This window comes from Drosophila innubila (genome assembly GCF_004354385.1).
Source record: "Drosophila innubila isolate TH190305 chromosome 3R unlocalized genomic scaffold, UK_Dinn_1.0 2_E_3R, whole genome shotgun sequence".
Lineage (NCBI taxonomy): Eukaryota > Metazoa > Arthropoda > Insecta > Diptera > Drosophilidae > Drosophila > Drosophila innubila.
Genome location: NW_022995380.1, coordinates 16,104,951 through 16,127,334, shown reverse-complemented (window position 1 = coordinate 16,127,334; position 22,384 = coordinate 16,104,951). Strand labels below are relative to the sequence as shown.

The following is a 22,384-nucleotide window of genomic DNA, read 5'->3' as shown; positions in this document are numbered from 1 at the left end:
CATAAAAATGAGAAACACAAACATAATAAGACGCCATCTGAACTGGGGCGCTCTGCTATATACAAAATAAACAAAGCCTTATATGGATAGTTATAGAGACATATGATAGGTTGCATTTTAAGTACACATTTCAGAGGATACGAATGCTCCCGGGGTACATAAATGTAAGAATTAGGTAAGTATAAAACGAGAACTAATTTAAATAGAAATCACTTTGAAATTATTGCAAATATTATATAATGGTTTTGTTTTTCGTCTGTGCTGCTTAGGACTAAAATTTATGCTACACTTAATTCTAATAGCTTTTCGAATACTGCTTAGAGAAAGAGGTTTATCATACTGGACGTCCAACGGCAACAACTTCGATTGTACTGAAGCATAATTATATAAGAAATGTTTAGTTCCATGCCCGAGTGCGGATTGTTGTGTGTGATATATGAGTGTGTACTTGAGTGTTTGGTTGTGTATGTGTTTGGTTGGTTGGTGTGTGCAGAATGGCTCTGGGAGAACTTGACGTGTCTGTTTCACCTCCAGTATCATAAACCCAAACGAGCCGAGCTCCAGCATCGGCTCGTTTCTCAGCTTAACACGAATCAGTTGCAAACAAGAAGCATCATCTTTGATGTTGGTTGATCGACGGCGGCGGCGGATGCATTAGCAGTTGCAGTTGCAGATGCGGAGCAAGGCAGTGGCAATGAGGCACAGGCACTGGCTCAGCAGCAGAACAAATTGCACCCCACAATATCCGCTTTGTACTCCAGTTCCAGTTCCAGCTGCAGCCCTAGTTCCAGCTCCAACTCTGGTTCCGGCTCTGGTCCCGGCTCGAGTTTGGGCTCAGGCTCACATTCCGAGTCCAGCTGGTGATCGGGCTGTGGATGTTGCTGCTGCTGGTGCTGCTGCTGCTGCTGCCTGATGAAAACCTGAGATCAGAACTCTTGCGGATATTTAATGCAATCGGCATTAGAGTTGCTGGCATTGGCCACCGCCGCAGCGGAGCTGAACAACGAGTTGGGACCGTTGCCGGCGCCGATATTGCTGCCAGCTCCGCCGCCGCCGCTGCCGCTGCCACTGCCCAGCAGACCAGCAGAGGCCGCCGAGGTGGCGTCCTGAGAGCCCTGTGACTGATAGCCGCCGGCCACGCTTGCCGCTGCCGCCGCCTGATATGGTTCCTGATACAACTGATTGAGTCTCTAACCAGTACCCGAAAAGTGCCACGCGTCCTATGCGCTCAGATGCGCGAACTGTGACGGATGGATATCGAACTGGTGATAAGGGTGACCATACGGCCCCATATGATAGGGCACAATGTTCATCGACGCCATCTTGTGCTCCTTCTTCCACTTCATGCGTCGATTCTGGAACCAGATCTTGATCTGTCGCTCCGTCAAACAAAGCGCGTGCGCGATCTCAATGCGTCGTCGTCGCGTCAGGTAGCGATTGAAGTGGAATTCCTTCTCCAGCTCCAGTGTCTGATAGCGGGTGTATGAGGTCCGTTGTCGTTTCGTCTCGCCATTGGCATTCACAGTACCTGTAAAAGTCAATAGAAAAATGTTAAACATTATTTAATGAGACAACTGAGAATACCATCTAAATTAAAACAAGGGGGCTCCGGGGGCATCAAAAATTGGAAACAAACTTGACCTGCGTATGGTATTCACAAACCTGCATTCCCAATTTGAAGTCTCTAGCACTTACAGTCTCTGAGATCGACGCGTTCAAACAGACGGACAGACAGACGGACAGACAGACGGACAGGGATAGATCGACTCGGCTGTTGATCCTGATCAAGAATATATATACTTTATGGGGTCTGCCACCCCTCCTTCTGCCTGTTACATACATTCTGCCAAACACATTATACCCTTTTTTCCCATTTTCAATGGGCTCAGGGTATAAAAACTGTGTTAAGAATTTTGCAATATCTGTAGAAGATATATTATGAGTGGGCAGTGAGCACAAATAATATTTAAAGGAACATGAGAGCTTCAAATTCACAATTTTTTTAAGAGATTCATTAAAATATATTAAAGCACAAGATGTTAAACTTCAATATCTCTAATAATCATAAAAAGTTAATATGAAATAATAATGTTCTTCACGGATTTTCTAACTTTTAGACTAAAGAGTTAGTTCACGTTTATATTTGATATCTAGAAGGCGTTTCTAGGCAATCGTCAAACACTCAAGTGGACAAGGCACCGTTAAGTTGATTTCCAATATACCCGGCGAGTTAATTTTCTTGTTTATTTTCTACTTTTCTGCAACGTTGCGCATTTCATAAATATGACGTGTCAAACTGCAATTTGAGTTTTGCCAAAAAAAAAGATTCCTATTGTTGTTAGCAAAAAAAAAAATATAAGAATAATAAAGAACGAAAATCAACAACACGGAATATCATATAGACGTACTAGGTGAAGTATCACTCTAGACAGCTGTCGGTTGAGGTCTCAGCGCTATTTGGGCTGTCTTCCTCCCACATCGCTCGACCAAAGATAATGACAATTTCCCATTCCACGTGACACGCTGCCCACTCCCCGCTCACCACTCCTCACTCCCCGCTGTCCACCCCAACGACGGTTAACTTTTGTCATCTTTGGACTTTCGCGAGGGCGTTCGAAACGCGTCGTTCGTAATGAGGGGGCGGGCTGTGGCAAAGTAGACTTTTAAAAGCCATTTACCGTGGCGTGTTATTATGGCCAAGTCAATTGGCCCGCCCGGTTTTCAGCTACACAGAGGTTGAGACAATGCCACACACACACACACGCACGCAGACACTGTAAATAAAATGTGTGGCAGTCAGTCAGTGTGATAGACAGGCCAACTGAGGACCTCTGCTGTCGGCACTTTGGGAAAGCCGACAAATGTTCTTTTTTGGACCCCTTGGACCCCTTTGGCCACCACATTTCGCAGCGCACCACTGAGCTTATATGGGTCATGGCCCATTGCTAAACGGCAATTGGATCTACAAAGTTTCAGCGGCAATTCTTATTTATGTTTAAATGTGTTTGTATCTGTAGATGCATCTGCATGTGGCATGCAGACAGAAAAAATGTTTGGGCGGTTGCTAAAAGATATGGAAATTATTTCGTTATTATTCATCTTAAATTCGCGCTAGTGACGAAAGAATACGAATTTTTTTTTCGTTGTAAACTTTTACTACTATTTAAAACAAAAAATATTAAATGGCCTTAAGATAAATTTCCCTATTTCCAATGACTAACAGATCTTGTGGTATTGTATCTATTTTAAATTTTCAATAATACAAAAAGTTCGTGTGTCTTCTCTCCCTTACTCTTTCGCTCTCTGTATTTCTCTGTTTCTCTGAGGATGCGGAACACAATAGTTTATTTTTGTTGGTCGCCGTGACGTTGTCGGAAGATGTCGGGTCACATCAATCAGAAGGAAATCTAAATGGAATTTCTGATTAAAGTTGAAATTAATTACCACTCATTTAATTAAAGTGAATTTGGCTGTGGCAAATGCCGAAGCGCCGCTTGCCAAAATACACACAGACGCACCCACACAAGCAGGCACACACTCGCACACACTCGCACACACACGCACACACACGCACACTCACATGTGTGCGACATCAAAAGCACTTTTGCGCTCTGCTCATGCCGCGTAGTGGGAAGCAGTCGGAACCACTGGGTGCCATTGGCCATCCTGAAGGGGTTTAAACTAATGACCACGTAAACAGCGAGCAGACAGTAACCAGACAACGACATCAGCTCCATCACTCATGTGGCTGAGCGCGAGAGAGAGGGAGAGAGAGAGAGAGAGCGAGAGAGGGAATATAGTCGCAGCGGCATGTTGAATTGCCTTTGTCGTAATCCTTAAGCTCAAGTCCTGACCCATTTTGGTCGGTTAGCAGCGCTGTCAGTCAGCTTTTCAACTATCAAATTTCATTGCGAATCTAATATCTCTCGCATGCCATTAGATTGGACAACCCAAGTCCAAACTGTCGGTCAAAGTTTGCAGACTGCCAGACAACCAAAATGTTGAGGTTCATGCAACATTCAGCTGCGATTTGATGCATGAAGTGCAGACGCAGGCGTCAGGTTGCACTTATTGTTAATGTACCTGACCTTGCCCCATTCTGTGGCAAATCAATACGAATTGTTGCAGCCCAGTTGCCGGACATTTCATGTTTATGCGACTACGAGATGTAAGCTTGCAACAGACAGCGCCTAGGGTTGCTGATGGGGCGGGCGGGGCAACAGCTCTTGTACGCTGCCGCCGACCATTTACAATTGTCAAATTCTGCTGTCATAAGATGTTGCAATTTGTTTACACATGTGACACACACACACACACACACATACATATTTATATTACAACCGCAGCCGGCAACAAGAATCATGCGGGAAAGTATCTGTGAGAATGCGTGCTTGTAGCTAAAGTATCTGGGGATTGCCGGCAGGTTGAGTATCTTGTGGGATTAAGTGGGGAAAATATTTCACAATTTCAATATGAAATACACTCGAATTAATGAAGATAACGGTTATGCTCATTAACATTGTGATAGAAAGTAAGACATTTTTATATGTGCCTACAGTTATCTTTAAAAGATATTTATTTAAATAATTTTGAAAACTACGATTTTTTTTAAATAGTTTGAAATGTAAATATTGCAGCCCTGGTATGTATATTTCCAGCTAAAGAGAACACACATTGTAAAATATAAGTCTCAGTCTCATATATGTCTCAGCAACCCGTTGAGGGCTTAAAGAAATGTCAACACTGTGGCTATGTTTTAAGTACTGGGAATGGGATTCAGATAGCGACTACGACTACGACTGGGAATGGGTATGGGGATGTGAATGGAATTGGTACTAACTATATAACTACATAAGTAGCGCATCGTTGTCGCTTGTCGTCATGGCCAGCCACCGAAGCCCCATAAGTTGACAGGGCTGAGGAACTGGCAGTGCCACTAACACTTCAACTGGCAGTGGCACCTGGCATGTCATATCACTTATCGTCGTGGCATGGTATGGGTATGGGTATGGGAATGGGGCATGGTATGGGCATAGGCATGGGGCATGTCGACTCTTGACAGCGCCAATGAGCGAACATTCGAAGCGTTTTACAACTTTGTGCCCATTTCGTTGTCTAGGCAGAAATACTATATAGACATATTGGATTTTGCATATATATATATGCAGCAGGAGATAGAACGAGATAGTAACAGATAAAACAAGAGATAGAGAGACGTGTTTATATTTTAAATACTTTCAGCATGAGGAATGTGCTTGAGTTGCGTTTGGTCTTTTGTTTTGATCTTTTGCATTTCATTTTCATGTAAGTTGACGTCAAAGTCACAAACGCTGACAGCCGCTTAACATATCAGTTGGATATTTGAAATTTGGTGCATGCAAAAATCTGCAACAGAATTTATTAAGTGGCACACAGTGATCCTTCGTATGTGCCAGCTTCTTCTTCTGCTGCCGCTGCCGCTTCCGCTTCTCGCCCCTTTCTCTCATGTTGCATGTTCAGTGTCAGCGTTGCAACAATTCTGCAATTCAAATTGCCATTGTTCGCTGCACTTTGCATACCAGAGCGGGGAGAGGGGTAGTCGCATCTCTGATCATGTTGTGATTGACGCAAGATTAGCATACGAGTGCAGGTTCAAAGTTAATCTTAAAACCCTTGGCATAGGTCAGCTGCAAGCCGGTGTTGCCATTGCAATCCGGTTCAAAGTTTAATTGTTTTTTTTTTCTCCCGCTTCTTCTTCTTTTAGTGCATCTTCTTTGAGAGGCGCAAATAGAAATAAATAAAATAAAAACGCTTGCGGCTTGTCACAAACACTTGTAGTGGTCATTTGTCAACCGCCGGCGTCTGCCCCACTGGCAGACGTAGTTGAAGTAACAAAAATAAATACAAAAAAGTGAAGAAAAACATGAAATAAAAGCGAACATCGTCATCGTAATCAGCCGCACAACGTGTGCGGCATGAAACTCACCGGGACACAGTGAAGCGTCAAGCGGACGGACGCTTCATCTTGCAACTGCCTGATCTTATCGCGGCAGAAAGAGGCAGAATAAACAACGTTGTAAGCGAACTTCTTGCTCTTTCTGTTGTTGTTGTTGTTGTTGCTGTTGTTGTAGCATTTCGCCGTAACAGCAGCAATAACATCAGGAGCACAACAAACCTGAAACTGAAATTGCGCTCGAGATCCCAACTAAAACTTCATAAATCAACGCACTTCCGATTGCGCAAGATCACAAGTGGCAAGTGGTCAGTGGCCACAAGATCCACAAGATCCACAACTGCCGCTGCTGCTACTTAGTGGCAAGCTAATGAGTCGTTTACCAAAAACCATTATCAGTGTCAAAATTCAACCAAATGATCATTATTCATAAGAGACAACAACAACACACGACAGACTCGAAGTGTGGCATCCAAAGGGGCATCAAGTGGAAAGGGGAAATTGTAAATTTTTTTTATGGTGTTAGAAATGTTGTTATTATATCCAAAAATATATTTTTATCAGAGGATAATTGTTAGTCATAAAGTTGAATTTATCAATCAGTTGTAGATAGGGAATCTTTATTTTTACAATAATTGTTTATTCTTTTTTTTAAATATTTTAAATGATATATTAACTGAATTATCTTATCTTTGTTCTTTAAAGTTTAAAAATGTACATATTAATTTTTAAAAATTGAAATTGTGTTTCGTTTATGGTTATACTTTCAAAAAACTAAATAATCTAACGCACATTTGATGTTATTTAATTAACTTTCAGTTGAAAATAAAATATTGAATATCAAATTTATTTTATTAAAAATAGTTTTTAGAATTTATTCCTTGTTTAGCATATCAAAAACTATTTACAATAATTTTTTGCATAAAAAAGAAGCGGGTGAAAAACTCATCATAGGTGCATTTTCTTTTAATTAAAAAAGATAAAAATTTCTCTTTTACTCTGTGATAATGAATTTAAACAATTTTGATTTGAGCAATTCTCTATAAATAAATCAACTTGCGACGTGCGCGAAGGCGACAAAGGCAACGGACAACAAAAACAACTTGACAAGGGGAAAGGGAATTGGTAACTGGAAGAGGAACAGCCATGGGAACAGGAGCATTAGCGGGAGCGGGAGCGGGTGCGGGAGAGGGAGCATATTGGCCATGCTCGAGCTAGACTGAAAGAGATAAATCTTGAGGCAGCGATCGAGGGCGCGTCAAAGGGGCCGCTGGGGTCGACATGTGCAGCGGGTTAATTTCTTTCGGAAAAGGAAAATTAATCAAATATGCCCGCTATTATAGAGCGTGTGTGTGTGTGTGTGTGTGTGTGTAAGGGAGTCATCGCATTCCTTTGGTGATAAATGATGAGCGGGCAGTTTTGTGCAATGCGACAAATGATATGACATTTGTGATAATGAAAGTGTTGCAGCAGCACGAGCTACAAATAGATGGGCTGAATGATAGATGGAGAGACAGAGACAGAGAGCATGTAAGATTGCGAGAGCGAGAGTGAGAAAAACTGTATGACTACAACAGGTGTTTGGGTTTATCGCGTTTTAGTGGCGTACGTTGTTCACACACCATTAAAGTGCTATTAAATCGTAGTTACAACCTCAATTGTCAAGACGACAGGCTAAAGCATCTGTATCTATAGAATATCCAATGTATCTGTATCTGTATCTGTTGGCTGTCATTAATCACAGCCCAAATAAAGAGACGGTCAGTGGCATCATAAAAAATGGACAAACGGTAGCAATTGCTGCAGCACTTGGACCTTGCAGCTGCCCCAGTCGTGCCTCAACCCACATTTGCCTACTTGCCACCAAAAATTTGAGCCACATGTATTGTTATTTTTTTGGCCATGTTTTGTGTGCGAATTGTGCGTGGCTTTTTCTACTTTGTTGTCCGTGTTGTTGTTGGTGTTGTTGTGGTTGTTTGACTGCGTCTTTTTGGCATTTTCTCTCGTCCGCGTGGCTGCCTTTGGTTTCGTGAAAAATGGAAATTATGTCAAGAAGTAAATTGATTATTTCGCTTTAAAGCATTTCTCAATTTATATTCCGTGTTCGTTGTCAACACGAACACATTCAGTTTCGTCAGCTACAACAACAACAACAACAACAACAACTGAACACAACAGCAAAAACATTAACAATAGTTGCTTTAGCTTTTGCATGTATTTCTTTTTATTATTTTTTTGTGTTTTATTTATTTTCCAAAAGCCATTCAACTGAAATGACATCATGTGCTCCAAACTTCTCGCCCAGTGCGAACAGCTGATGCCAACAGCAAATTAAACGATCTGAACCCTCAAAAATCCCCATCCAGCCAATCGGCAGCATATGGTTTCCGGTTCACAAACACATACATACAATTGGCCCAAATGCCATCAGGAACATTGCTGAATTCAGCTCAGATCGGATGCCATTATTAAAGTTTTAGTTGGACTTAAAGTTTTAGAAAACAGCTCAGAATAGAGACAGTCAAGACTGAGAGTCAGAAATTTTATTATTATAACTATGCTGTGATTTTAGTACTAAACTAACAAACTATATTAAGTGTTGAAGATATTTCACAATCATTACCTATTTAGGACTTTGAAATTCGAAGCTTATAGTTGTGTTATTCAGGTGGATTTTTAATCAAACATTCTTATAAAAATAATTTGTATTCTATTTATTATTGAAATTATACGTAATTAATTAAAGCTCTGGAATTAGAGGAGCTTAATCAAAAGTCTGTTATTTAATAAAGTGAGCGTCGTGTTGTAATGAATTTTTGGTAAATGTTAAACAAAATAATAAAGCTTTATTTACTTAAATACCCAGTGATTATTCACTCTACTTGCAACACCTCTAAATCAATTGCCAACGTTAAAATCAACAGGTTGATTTGCCACTTGAAAGTTAAGTGCTTTTTGGGGGATTAAACAGGCGACAACCCCCCAGGAGACACGTGGCGGAGAAGGCTCACACCCCTCGAGAGCCGTTGCCGAAAGAGAAACAAGTATTAACAGAAACCACCCCAAAGGATTTAAATTGTTGGGAGCAGCCGCAATAATTGTTTTCGATTCGAAACAGTTGCCATCTCAGCTGGGCCAAAAGCCCAGGTCACATAATGAGCCGGATAACAAATTATTGCTCCTTTTTGGCATTGTGTTGAAAATATAATAAATGAATTATCTGCTTAATTAATGAGCTTTTAATTTTTAATGGCGAGTCGCAGGCTTCTTCTCAACGATTGCTACAGAAAGTTTGTTTAACTCTTGTAATCGTTATTCTTACGGACCGAAGCTTGGAGCAGAACGAACCCAAACAAACTGGAGCTGGGGATGTGTTGGACATGGCCAGAGCTTGATGTGCTGGCCTTATCAAGCGATGCGTATCTTTTAGATACAATTTTAATGTGGCTTCTTGCAAATTATTTATGCGCGCATTTTCGCGCAGATAATTATCGTTTATCTTTGATTTAAGGAGAGGACCTCTGAGAAGCGCGTTCGCTGATTGTTTCTCTTGTTGCTGATGCTGTCTCTGTCTGTGTGTGTGTGTGTGTGTGTGTGTGTGTCTCTGGCTGTGTGTGTGCTGTGAGCATTTGTGTGCATGTTCGAATTCAAAATGACTACCTCAGTTAATTATGGGGCTCCCGAGTAGGGAGCGAGAGCGGCGCGCATGCGCACATAAATTAGCTGACGCGCCAGTAAAAACCAGTTCTTGCCCCTCTACTTGATTCAACAGAGCAACCCCGTCCCGGTGGTTGTGTCTGGTAGCCACTGCCATGTAAAGAGCGGTTAAACAGTCGTCTCGTCTCGTCTCGTCTCGTCTCGTCTCGTCTGGTCTGATCTGGTCCGGTCTGGCCCACCGTTCGATAGTACCTGTGCACCCATTTTTAATGAGTGTCCTGTCGTCTGCAGTTGAATGAACGCCGCCTGCGTCTGGGTCTGCCTGGCTTCTGGACTTATTTTCGCCATGTCCATGATTAAGTGCTGGGGTCTTTGACTGGCGCTGCTGCACCATGTTCAGGACAAAAAAAAAACGTGCACAAAAAATAAGAAAAGTAAAAAAACGAGAGCTCCGTCCAACCAGCGTGCCATCAATCAAAGGCACAAAACAGAATTTTAAAAAGAATTCATTGACTTTCCATTAATAAATTCCTTTGTAAATTGCATCCTGTGGCAATTGTTGTAATTGTGATGAATTCTTTATTAATGCACACACATACACACACTCACAGATAACTGATAGCTACTGTGCCGCAATGGCGTTAGCTTCAATTATGTAGCTTGCAAATATCCTCAATCTCTTCTTCGCAGCCACAATCAATTCATTTGCGATCAATCAAAGACAGATCCAGCCACAGCTCTTGGCCAATTTGCTTCCGAACGATGGACTTTAATTTCCCATTTAATATGATTCTGATGATGCATTTAAATACAATTATCTTTCTTACCAATGAAAATGTATTGCTTAAATGGCCACAGCGTCAACGTATCTTGGCCATTTAAACTTGGCCTAGCCCAACAAAATCTCATTTCTCTTAACTAATTGTATGTGTTGACAGCAAGAAATGTGAATGGGTGTTTAATGAAACCCGTTTAAATACTCTTTTGATTGGCCTATCAACGGCTCAATTATGACAGCTTAACTGAAAGGAAGGAAACTTTTTTAAATAATATGAATAAATCACTACTTGGATTTGTTTTAATTGGCGATATTCAAACCTAATGGCAAGAAGTTAATATTTTGAAAATATATTTTCCAAATTTTTTATGTTTAACTTCATTTAAAATATTGCAAAATTCACGCTTTCAATTCATTTTCATAGCTAAAATTATAATAATTAACTTAATAATTTTTGATTGCTTGACCAACTAAATAAAACAATATTTTTAATTAAAAAAACAAAAAAAAAGTGACATTTACAAACATCGCAATCTATAGCAGAGCAAGGTTTCGATCCTCGGACCTCTGGGTTATGGGCCCAGCACGCTTCCACTGCGCCACTCTGCTGTTGGCACACCCTGTGGCAAAAGCCGATTTAATAGTTCGGCTAACGAAGTGTAGTAGCATTTCAGAGATAAGATATATATTTAAGGTGTGTTTATCTTTTAATTTTTCATAACATTATTATTTGATAAAAGCTGATTAATTTGCATTTAAAGTATGTAAGACTTTAATATGTTAATCTTGCCTTTGAAATAAAGTCTGCTGAATGTCTACCGGTTTTTTTTAATGTTTGTGCCTGTGCTCAACCCACTCGAAATTAAATATAGATATTTGAGCTGTAGAAGAATTGTTTGGGAGCCAACAACAGCGCAATCGAAACTAACTTAAAATTTAACTAAAAAACTTTGCAGCGACTTTTTATTTCTTAAAAACAAAAGTATTCAACATGGCGGACAGCTTGAAGCCAAAACAACAACAAAAACAACAACCAAACTTGCTGAAATAACAACAACCGAGGCTGGGGCTGTGGCTGTGGCTACGACTGGGACTGCGGTTGAGGCTGCGGCTGCGGTTGCGATGATGAAGATGAAGATGAAAATGAAAATGAAGATGGTGAAGTCGAGCGCGGAACAAGTTTTAAACTTGCTACAAAGGTGTCTTTAAAAATCTTTTAATTTCGACTTTTTGCTCGCATCGCTTCGTTTTGTTGCCGATCTGCAAATTTGCTGTCGTCAGGCAAGGGCAACGGACAAAGGCTGTGCAGGGGGCAAGCAAGGAAGGGAAGGACGTAGGTAGCTGGTGCTTTTTACTGGTTGCATCCGCCCGCCTTTTAATGAAGCGCGAAGTGCAGCGAATGAGCGAAAGAGGCAAAAATTGAAAGTAAAGTAAGTCAAATGCGTCCCACTGTACACTGCACCCTGTACCCTGTGCCCTGTACCCTGTACCCTGTAGACCACAGTGCCACAGTTGGAGCTGCTCTGCTTTGCCCCAGGGGCAGGCTGTGAACAAATTGCAATTGTTGCCATTGCATTGGCGCTGTCATTTTGCGGCCAGACCCAGACACACACACACACACACACACACAGGATCAAGTATAGTTCCACACACACTCGCACACACAACTGCTTGCTGGTGTGTTGTTTCTCATATGGTTTGGCGGCTTAGTTTTTATTTGTGGCATGGCTTGTGGCATGTCTTCATTGCAGAGTTTTAGCTTTTGACCCCCTGAACTCTGGCTCGTTTAACACACCATAAACAGCAACAACGGCAATAGCTAACCAAGCTTTTTATATGCATGCCTTGGCTAATACACTGCATTCAGTTCATTGGAAAAAAAAGGAAAAGACACAGGAAAACATCGTCCGGAAAAGCAAAGTGGAAATGCCAGACATTTAAATCGAATTGGCTTAAGGTGTACACTGCACACCTCTCTGTGTATGTGTGTGTGTGTGTGTGTGTGTGTGCTTGTAGTTTTAATCTGCAAAATGTAAGCCCGTGCTGCACGTACCACTGCCAGATACAAATACCTGTAAAAGTATCTGTCAGATACATGTTGCCATATTCAAGCGGGGGCAGATATACACTCACACACACACACACACACAGACACTCACACACATGAACGACTGGAGGCCACGCGTGTAACTCAATTTTCAATGGTGGACAGAAGTTCGAGACGAGGAAAGGGGAACAGGCAACTCACGTACTGACATTTTGTAGCAAGAAAAAAAAGGTGGGAAGGGCGGTGAGTAGAGGGGAAGTGAAAGGGGAAAGAGTCGTGGGTTTGTCTACTCAGTCAAATAGTTTGCCGCCTGCATTAATAATTCACAATTTCATCTGGAATTGTATGCGATTTGTGATGGTTTTCGCTTAGCTTGCCACACTTGGCTAACACTGGCCATATTCTGGCTTAGACTTGACTCCCCGTGTGCCGCCTGTTGCTGCTTTCGGTATTTTTCTTTTAACCACTTTTTTGAGCAAACTTTTTTAGACGTAACTGCTGCACTGTGGAATGAGCAGCAATTAAATGTCTTACAGGTCAATATTAAAAAGATAATGATAAAGTTTACTGGAGGTACATAAACCATTTCTTTAAATATTCAAGAGAAATTGAAAAAAATAATTTAAAAATTTTTGAAATTTAAATGAAATTCAATTAAAGCAATACATTTAATTATAGATATATCATCTTTGACTTTTTCTCTCTAACATATTTCCATTAAAATCTTAATAGACTTTGTAAGGTAAGTCTTGATATTTGCTTAGCTACATAACGAAATACCTGCTGGTCAAGTAGTCTACAACTACTTTATTTTATACAATTTCTAAGATATACTACCCACTGTGCGCCTTGCGTTTATCTTCATTGCGTCATTTCATTTTAGTTAATGCGCCTGGAGATTAATATTCTATGCGTATTTCGACGATATCAGTCGGAGAGCACGAGTAAGGGTATGGCCAGGGAATCGGGAGCTGGCAACTGGCAACTGGCAGCCGGGCAATGCCAATTTGCAGATGTGCGCCAATTTGCGCCTGAATTTGATAAATTCGCATGCAACGCTGGCGTGACATTCAGTTGAATTTATGGTTCGCACTTTTTCACCATTCAAATCGCAATTACTTTGCTTTATTCGCAATTTAATTTTCCCCGCCAACCGACTAGATGGAGCTGCAGCAATCGAAATGTATCTGCAAGATACAAGCATATAAGCTGCACCGCTTGAGCTGTTTGCTCTCTAAACAAAAGCGAAATAAACACAGATTTAAAATTCAAAATTCCAATTTAAATTCGGACAACCCGTCGATTCTCAGTAGACCATTAGTATATCATCTAATGAACTGTACACATAGAATAAAGTTTTGCGTATTTATCTATCTACAGGCGGGCATCTGTAACTGTAACTGTATCTACATCCTATATACACATATACCTGTAGCTGCATTTGTATCTGTATCTGTATCTGTATCTGTGCTGTATTTGCATCTATCAGCACTGGCACATCATCAGTCATTAGTGGCGCCATTGTTGATGTCTTTGTTTCTTTATTTCTGTATTTCCTTTACTCATTCTGTCTTTCGTGCGTTCTTTGTATCTTTTGGGGGCAGCCCCCATTGTTAGTGTCTCTCGTTTTTTATGCACTTTTATTAACTTTGGCCAAAATGTGGCCAGCCACTTGAAGGCATCATCATCAGCATCAGCATACAAGTTTTTGGGGGTCTTATAAACAATTCTTGGGATGCTCTACGAGTAATCATTCATCTTTTTCTGCTGTTGTTGTAGAAAGCTTTGCATTCTTAAGTTTACAGGATGAATATAAGATTGGGTGAATGTTATTGTGAATGTGAATGTGAATGTAGTGTCGATGCCAAGTTGATTTGGGCAATATGATGAGTGATGTTTTTTCAAAGTGAAATTAAATGAACCGAATATTGCCTCTAGATTTGACCTATAAACAAGCAAGTCTTGAGATTATCCCAAAGCAAAGGTAGTGCAATAGGTTACCGAGAATAAATTACCAAAATGATATAAAGAAAATACTTATAAAATACAAATTAATGAAAAGAGAAATTATCATAAAGATATCTTAACATTTTAGTATATTTTATTAATGTATCTAAGCTTTGCTTGCGATCCGACAAAACAGCAAGATAAAATGAAACCTCACACACATAACATAAATATATTTTATAATTTGTCAGCTCATGAATACCCCTAATGTGCTGCATTCGTAGCAAATGAATTTTAATTCAAGCAAAGTGATGAGTTTCACATCCGACACAATTTACTTCATGCTCTGCGAGCCGCAGGAATGAATGAGACCAGAATTCATTAAGAACAATCAGATGCGACAAGAAGCAACTCAACTCAGAAGACTGACTATCCGTATCTACAATATATGTGCATAGATACATACGTATCTGTATCTTATTGTCTGTTGCCAAGAGTGTTACGCTTTGTTACTAATAATTCGACATTTTAATGAAGTGGCAGCTTTAGTTGCGATCCCATTAACAATATCAAGAATAACGCGACTATGACGCGTATAAAAATGTCTTATATAAGTGCTTTTCTTTATAATAACAGTTAACTCAACATGCAACACCTTTTGCAGAAAAATTAATTTATAGCTTCTTACTAGGCTTTCAGCACCTTGCGTTAAGATTTTGCATTCTTCGGGTAGGGCCTTTATTATATGAAGAATTCATGAGAGAGTGAGAGAGAGGGGGCAAAAGGGGAAGGTCTTAGAAAGTAGTTGGATCGGTGCAGGGAAAAGAGCACCAAAATAATAACAATCATTATGATTAAACGTAGCTATTTGAAAAGTCGTGTCCCAAGTTAATGAAAATGTAATTGACCAGCGAATGCAACTGGGCCTGTTGCAGCCTTTCTGGGATCTGAGGTCTGGTGTTGCTGCATGTGGCTAGCGAGTTGCATGCCGCACAGAGTCCAACGAGAGCAGAAGCCGCACTCACATAGAGTTACAGAGTTGGCGAAGAGGCAAGCACTAGAAACAGCAGCAAAACACTCAGACACAACTTCAGAGCCAGATTCAGAACAGACTCACGGCAAGAGACCAAGTAGTTGACTGCAGTTGTTGTTGTTGTTGTTGCCTTGCAGCCATCGTTGCCATATCTTGTACATATCTGGCATTCAACTCGTTTGCGAACTATTAATTTTGTATAACATCCTGCATCTCAATGTGGCCTTCGGGTTGAACAGACCAAGCCACAAGTAAAACGAAACTTCAAATGGCTTTTCAGCTGTAATATAATAGCTAAAATAATGCAACTTTAAAGTCTTTTAAAACTTGAACTAAGCCTTTACTTACAATTCAGAAAATAATTTTATATTACTATTTTAAATGTATCTTCTTGTATCCACAATATCTCGTTTTATTAGCGATTTGTGTACACTTTCCTATTATTTGTTCTTTTTTATTCATACTCAACTGATCAAACAATGTTTTAGCAAGACATTGCGTAATTAAATTAATTAAGAAATCATTGAAAGAGCTGGGAGAACGGGAATCTACACTTGAGGGGCAGACATCGCTTGGCTAGCCCAACCCAGATGCATAATATTGCTTTAAATTGTTGTTATTTAAATTTTTATAAATAAAATCCCACTAATTAGGGTGCAGTCGGGCGGCTGCTGCAATTGTCCCTCCCTCGACCACCGCCAGTATTTTGTGGCGCGCTTCACAAATTTATTAAATTGACAATTTGTAGCTGACGGCATTAGGAATGAGTATGTGGCAGAATGTGGCGGGGGCAAGTCTGTGGCATCTAATAAGCATTTGACATTTCGTAAGTTTATAGTCAGCAGGTAAAGTATCTCAAAGATGCAATGCGTTTAGCTTTCAATTTGTGGGCGAACGATGAAGCGCAAAAAGATCTTTGATGATTGTTTGGAACGTCGCCAGTTTTGGTCTTGTCAATTAGAGAAATGCACTCAACTTCACAAGATTGCATGCGATATTTAAATGTATCTGCATCTCTATTTGTCATGTATTTGTATCTACATCTGTATCTATGTCTATATATCTATGTCTAATGCCAGGTAGCTGCTGCTTCTGTTTCTGTTGCTTCGCTGAGCTCATTTAAGATAAAACATTTTATAACTAGATGCAAAATGCAAATACTAAAGTTCCGACTCGGACTCGAACTCGAACTCGGACTCAGAGTTGAAGAGTGGGGATCATGGTCGGGGAGGGGGAGGGGGAGGTGTTTCGCAAAAGTCCCTCGTTCTCGCCTGACGATCTCTCGTGCAGCGTCTAATTGAGGCGCGTCTCGAAGATGGCGTTTAAGTTTATTTTAATATGCTGACCACAAAATCTTGTATACGAGTATAAAAAAAATAAAGAAAACTTGACGTGATTATATGCAATCAGCGTTTGTTGTAGTTGTTATTATTGCTGTTGTTGCTTTTATTCAGTTGCACCTTCCACTCGACGCAGCAACATGCACTCAAATTTGCATAATTGTTAACATGCTGTTGTTGTAATTGTCGTTGTTGCTGTTGTTGCTCCTGTTGTTGTTGGATTTTAATCAGCGGCTGTTCTTGCCTCAGCTACATGCAGTCAGTTACCTGCCCCCAATCTGCATTTCATCTTTCTACAGCGCATTTTATTATTAGTATATGAGCTGCTTGGCACCTGAAACCATTTTAATAGCACTTCTCAAATGCTCCTCTCTCTCTCGGGAGAGAGAAAGAGTTGCAATGGGAGGGATTCGGTGGTTTTGTGACCACTCAAATGGTAATCACAGAACCCACCCAGCATTGCCAGCATTTAATGAAGACATTTGCCGACGAAAATTAAGTTGTACACGATAATCAGAGCTGCAACGATAAGGAACTATAGAAAATCGGATTATAATTGGACCCTAATTTAAACATGCATCAAAGGGTTATTGACTCTACAAATACGCGTAATTAAAGCTGCATTTTTTGGCAGACTTATGTAACTAAACATGCCATCCTAAGAGGTTGCAAGGCAGCTGATGATCGAATAATGAATGCATAAAACCAATGAAAGTTGTTAAGTGGAAGCGGAAGAGTTTTTGTTTGCATTTGCAGCTCAAATCTTCTCACTTATTTGATTCAAATTGACTTAAGAACGTAGTTAAGTCATTTGTATCATCCCAACCCATAATCTGCTTTGGCACTCATCACACCAATCGCATCAATGGCATCCAATTCAATTGGTAAACATTGGTTATACCGAGGGGCGAACTTTAATTGGCAGTGGCAAACGGTGGTCATTCATGAATACACTCACACATGGTCCAAGTGAGTGGCTCTCCCAGAAACAGCAAAACTGATGGAATGTAATTAAATCGCATCGATGCATAAAAGTAGATACATACGTTAGATGTATCTACTCGTAGGTCTGCTTTCAGATACAGATTCGCATGCAAATATATTTGCAAATCTCGCGAATGCAGCTAAAAATGGCTGAATGAGTGTATCTCATTGGGTTCCATTCATGTTCTTCAATTACCAGATACGAGTTCAAGTAATTCGCATCTTGGCAATTCTCTCTGGACTTCTCTTCTCTTCTCTATAATTATATTCTCCACTTGCCGCTCAGTTTGTTTGCCTTGCACTTGTTCTTTGTTGTTGTTGTTGTTCTTTGAGTTGTTGCTGTTGCTGGTTTTGTTATATTGGCTGCCATGAGTTACAGATACATAAATAATAACAATATGCCCCATTGATTGGCCTGGGACGTACGTAAGACATGAAACGAGTTTTTCAACAAATGGAAAATCGTAAAACGTTTTTCCAGCTTGTTATTGTTGCCACTGCTTGAGTGTTATTTATAAATGCAAATGCAGTTCATGGCGCTTTTCAACGACTCTTTAATTGGCTGACATGTTGTGATTTTGGCTTGTCAAGTGCCCTTTTACCTTTTATGAATTGCAATTATAGCATTTCGAATAAGTTATTGAGTTTGGGATTAAGGTTGAATACTGTCTGCAATTAGCCAGGCCTGCCAACTGCCAACTGTCTGCTAAATCGGCTATGAACCATTCACGCTAATAAGCGCAGTCAGGCGTTTGATCGATGACAGCCAGGCGTTCGATAGAAATTTATAAAAATCTCGAAAAATTGTTAATTATTTCTAACAAAATGCCAAAGACCGCGACTCAAACTGCAAGCTGACAAAGACTTATTGAAAGAGCAGGACTCTCTTGACTTATACACCTGATAACTCGGGTCAATCTCGACTTCGCCGTGAGTTTCTCTGTCAATGGGTCAGAGAAGCCGATAGATAAGTTCGTAAGAGCAAGAGAGAATGACAAAGAGAGGCAGTGGAAGGGGACGTGGATGGGGACGGGGGCTGTTAACGAAAAATCACTGACATGATGAAAAATCGCTCAACAATTTTTCGTTCACAATTTTTTGTTGTAGTATCTATAGATTCTAGCACCAGGGCAGCATTAACGTAGGCACAACAATTTTTCATGAAACTTGGAGAATTTAAATATAAACGGAGCGAGAGGTGCTAGATTCAATTCATATCAAGTCGGAACGCAGCAGCATCTGTATCTGTATCTGTGTCTATGCATCTGTATCTGTATTTGTATCTAAAGGTATTATGAGTTATTGTGGGAGTCTGTCGGCATTAGCCGCGGGTGCCGGTTGCCGGATTGCAGGGTGTATTGGGGGAGGTATCGGGGATACCGGAGGGTGTTGGGGCAGCACGTTTGTTTACAATTTTACGCGCTGCGATTTTCGCGGTCGGATTTTCACGCAGCGCCGCAGGAAAAATGGGAAAGTGTAAGTGTGAGGGAAATTTTGTTATTGTTTATGTATTTTGACAAGATGCCCCGCGCGCTCGTTTTGCCAGACAATTTGGTGCTGGAATCCCGTTCCCATTCCCCTCATATTCCTACTCCTCCTCCTTCATAACCAGATGCAATCGAATCGCTTACAACACACAGTTGAATGAGTGCAAGTACTCACAATTGACTGAATGAATGATTAACTCAAGTAACTCATATAGTTCACTGCCAGAATTCGGTTTGAATATCTGAAGAAAGCGGAATCTAATCACGAATTTTCAACTCACTTGAAAAAGTCTTTTAGCCAATTATCACTGGCATTTGAAGAAGCATACTCAAAATTCGATTGTCCCATAACTATGAAAATTTTCTTAAGGATTTGTAAATATTTGTTTCAAATAAAATTCCTAGGTATACATTTTTCTCGAGATATTTTTTTTTAATTAAATCAAAATTTGTTAAATATCTAGTTCTTCGTATATATTTGATATGAATTGAGAATAAAATAATATGGATTATAAAATCTCTGCATTTTCCAATCAATCTGAAGGAGTATATTCGAAAATCATAATGTAGAGTGGAAATATGAGATCATTTTATGGATTTTAAATGTCATCATGATAACATTTGACTGAAATAAAACTATTTCTTATCCACAAGTCAGAGTTAACAGTCTTATAAAAATACCATATTATCTTGATAGATTTAAAAATTTACATAAATATCAACAAGAATATATATATTCTGGAGTGCACTTACTCTGTCCGAGATGTACTCGCTTCATCCATGGATAAATCTGAGGCGGATTCTTTTTGCCATTGCCGCTGTTCTGACTGCTGCCCGCCTCGTTGCCGCTGTCGCTCTCAGAGTCGGAGTCGCCGCCGCCCGGACTGTGCATTGGCACATTGACATTGACGTTGACGGGACCTGGACCACCGCCACCGCTGCCGCCTCCACCGGCACCGCTGTGGTTGTTGTTCAGGCTGACGGCAGCGGCGGCGGCGGCGAGGCTGCCACCGAGAACGCCTTTGTTGAGGGAACGTGCCACGCTCTCCACGACGGAGCTGGGCGATAGCTTCGGGGAGATGTCGCGGGTGGAGAGATCCTGTGGACTGGCGAGCGACTGGTTGTTGTTGTTGTTGTTGCTATTGGAGCTGCTGTTGTTGTTGTTGTTGTTGTTGCCACCGGGCGTTACCGGATCGTTGGCATATTTACAGCTGATGCTGGACTGTTGTTGCTGTTGCTGTTGCTGCGGGTGTTGTTGCTGCTGTTGGGGCAACTGTTGTTGCTGCTGCTGCTGTTGTTGCTGTTGCTGCTGTGCCACAACGGCAGCCGTCGCATGTGCGTGCTGCTGTTGTTGTTGTTGCTGCTGCTGCAGCAGTAACCGCTGCGGCTGAAGCTGTGTGTAGTCCACCATATCGGGATTGGCCACCTGACCACCACCAGGCGCACCACCACCACCGCCGCCGCCCAGGCCATAGGCCGCCTGGTTGGCATAGTGCGCCTGCGGTGTGTTCGGATATAAATTGGGCGTGTAAGCGGCCGCTGCTGGAAAGTAATCATTGCTGCCCGGCGTCGCCGCTCCAGAGTTGCCCTGTCCCCCATTTGCACCGCCCGCACCACCATTGCTGTTGCCAGTGCTGGCATTGGCTCCCGGATGACTCTGCTGCGGATTCATCTGCTGTGGATAGCACGAGGCCAGCGAGTTGACAAACTGGTACGAGGACATGGCAAAACAGTCGGGATCCATTTTGAAGATCGATATCTGAAATGAAACAGAGCAGAGCACTCTGGTTAGTTGTACTCCATAGTCAGCTGTTGCAGCTGTAAGCAAGATGTGCACCTTCGATAGCACTTGGCTCTAGGTGAGGTCTACTAATCCCCGCCCAGTGCAGATCCCATTACCCGATCTTCTCAGCAGCTCACTTCTGAACACGCTAAGACTCTGTTCTCTTAGGCAGTCTGAGTCTCAGTTTCAGTCTGACTTTATATTTGCATTTGCATTAGCAGCAGATAAAAGTATGCTTACTTTATGCATAATTCAAAGTCTTGGCATTAAAGTTCACTGATTTCTAGATGGTGCAGCGGTTTAATTTGCTCTTCATGGATAGAAATTAATTGAGTAAGCTTCTGAAGAATTATGATAATTTTGGGAAACTTTAAAGAAGGAAGATCTATTGTCAAAAGCTTCTTTAAAAAAATGTAATTCAAATTATTTACAGGTCGTAAATCTATTTTAATTCCGCACTTTTACTGACTCGTTGTATTTTATAAAATATATTTTTAGCTTTAATAATTTATATTTTTGGTCAACTACCAATAAAAACTGTAGTACTATTTCCCAACTAAATTCACATATTATTTAAATATAATAAATATCAAGGAAAAGAGCTGATTAAGTCATTGGCATACAAGTTATACTCCTTTTCCTATTCCTACTAACATGTATTATAATAGTACCAAATTTATGACTGCGAGTTTTGCGATTGTTAAAATGCTTATGTTAAATAGACCCCTATGTAATATCCGCCAATCACCTGGAGTACAAATTATAATATAAAAATAAGTTTAAATATAATTATAATTATACGAATTATATTTTGTGAACCGGCTAAGAACCCAATTTCTCCAGCCATACTCGTACTACTAGCTGCTGCTTCTTCCGGGGAGGGAGGCAGAGATAATAAGGGGGTGAAACTGTTTGGATTTCACTTGATCCGATGTGCAGGCGCGGATATGCCTAAGCATTGGCATTACGTGCATGCAATTTTGGTGTGGCACGGCAACCGCAATGGCAACATCGCGTTGCAACAACACGACACTGGCAACTGGCAACTGGCACTGGCAACTGGCACTGGCTGGAATGCTTGACCCGCCCACTCTCGTTGCTTGGACACTTGTGTTGCACTTGCAGGGAAACAAAGAGCCGCTTGGAGTTGGACACCATCGCTGATATTGGCGGAGCTGGTCGAGTGAGTGTTTGTTGAATGGCAGAAGGAAAACTTGTATTTTGGCCCGTTGCAGCGGAGATAGTCACAAAAGCAGCCACGATTGCAAAATTGCAAAATGGAAACAAGGCAGCGACTGGGCCAGAATAGCCTCAAAGCCGAAAAGTGTAAAACGCAATGGCAAATAGCAGGCCAAGTCCAACAAGGAGGAGAGAGAAGCCAAAGCGCACTAAAATA

The 22,384-nt window shown here is 41.0% G+C and overlaps 1 protein-coding gene and 1 non-coding gene across 2 annotated transcripts; both read right to left on the bottom strand.

Moving 5' to 3' along the window:
* Positions 1–1,159: 1,159 nt before the first annotated feature.
* LOC117791740 (homeotic protein Sex combs reduced) lies at positions 1,160–20,949 on the bottom strand. Its single transcript, XM_034631609.1, has 2 exons — positions 19,959–20,949; positions 1,160–1,528 (listed from the first exon to the last, which is right to left on the bottom strand). The coding sequence occupies exons 1-2, from the start codon at positions 20,947–20,949 to the stop codon at positions 1,221–1,223; spliced, it is 1,299 nt and encodes a 432-aa protein (XP_034487500.1). The 3' UTR covers positions 1,160–1,220.
* Positions 10,905–10,976, bottom strand: Trnam-cau. The gene has a single exon. It is a non-coding gene; the product is annotated as a tRNA-Met (tRNA).
* Positions 20,950–22,384: the final 1,435 nt, after the last annotated feature.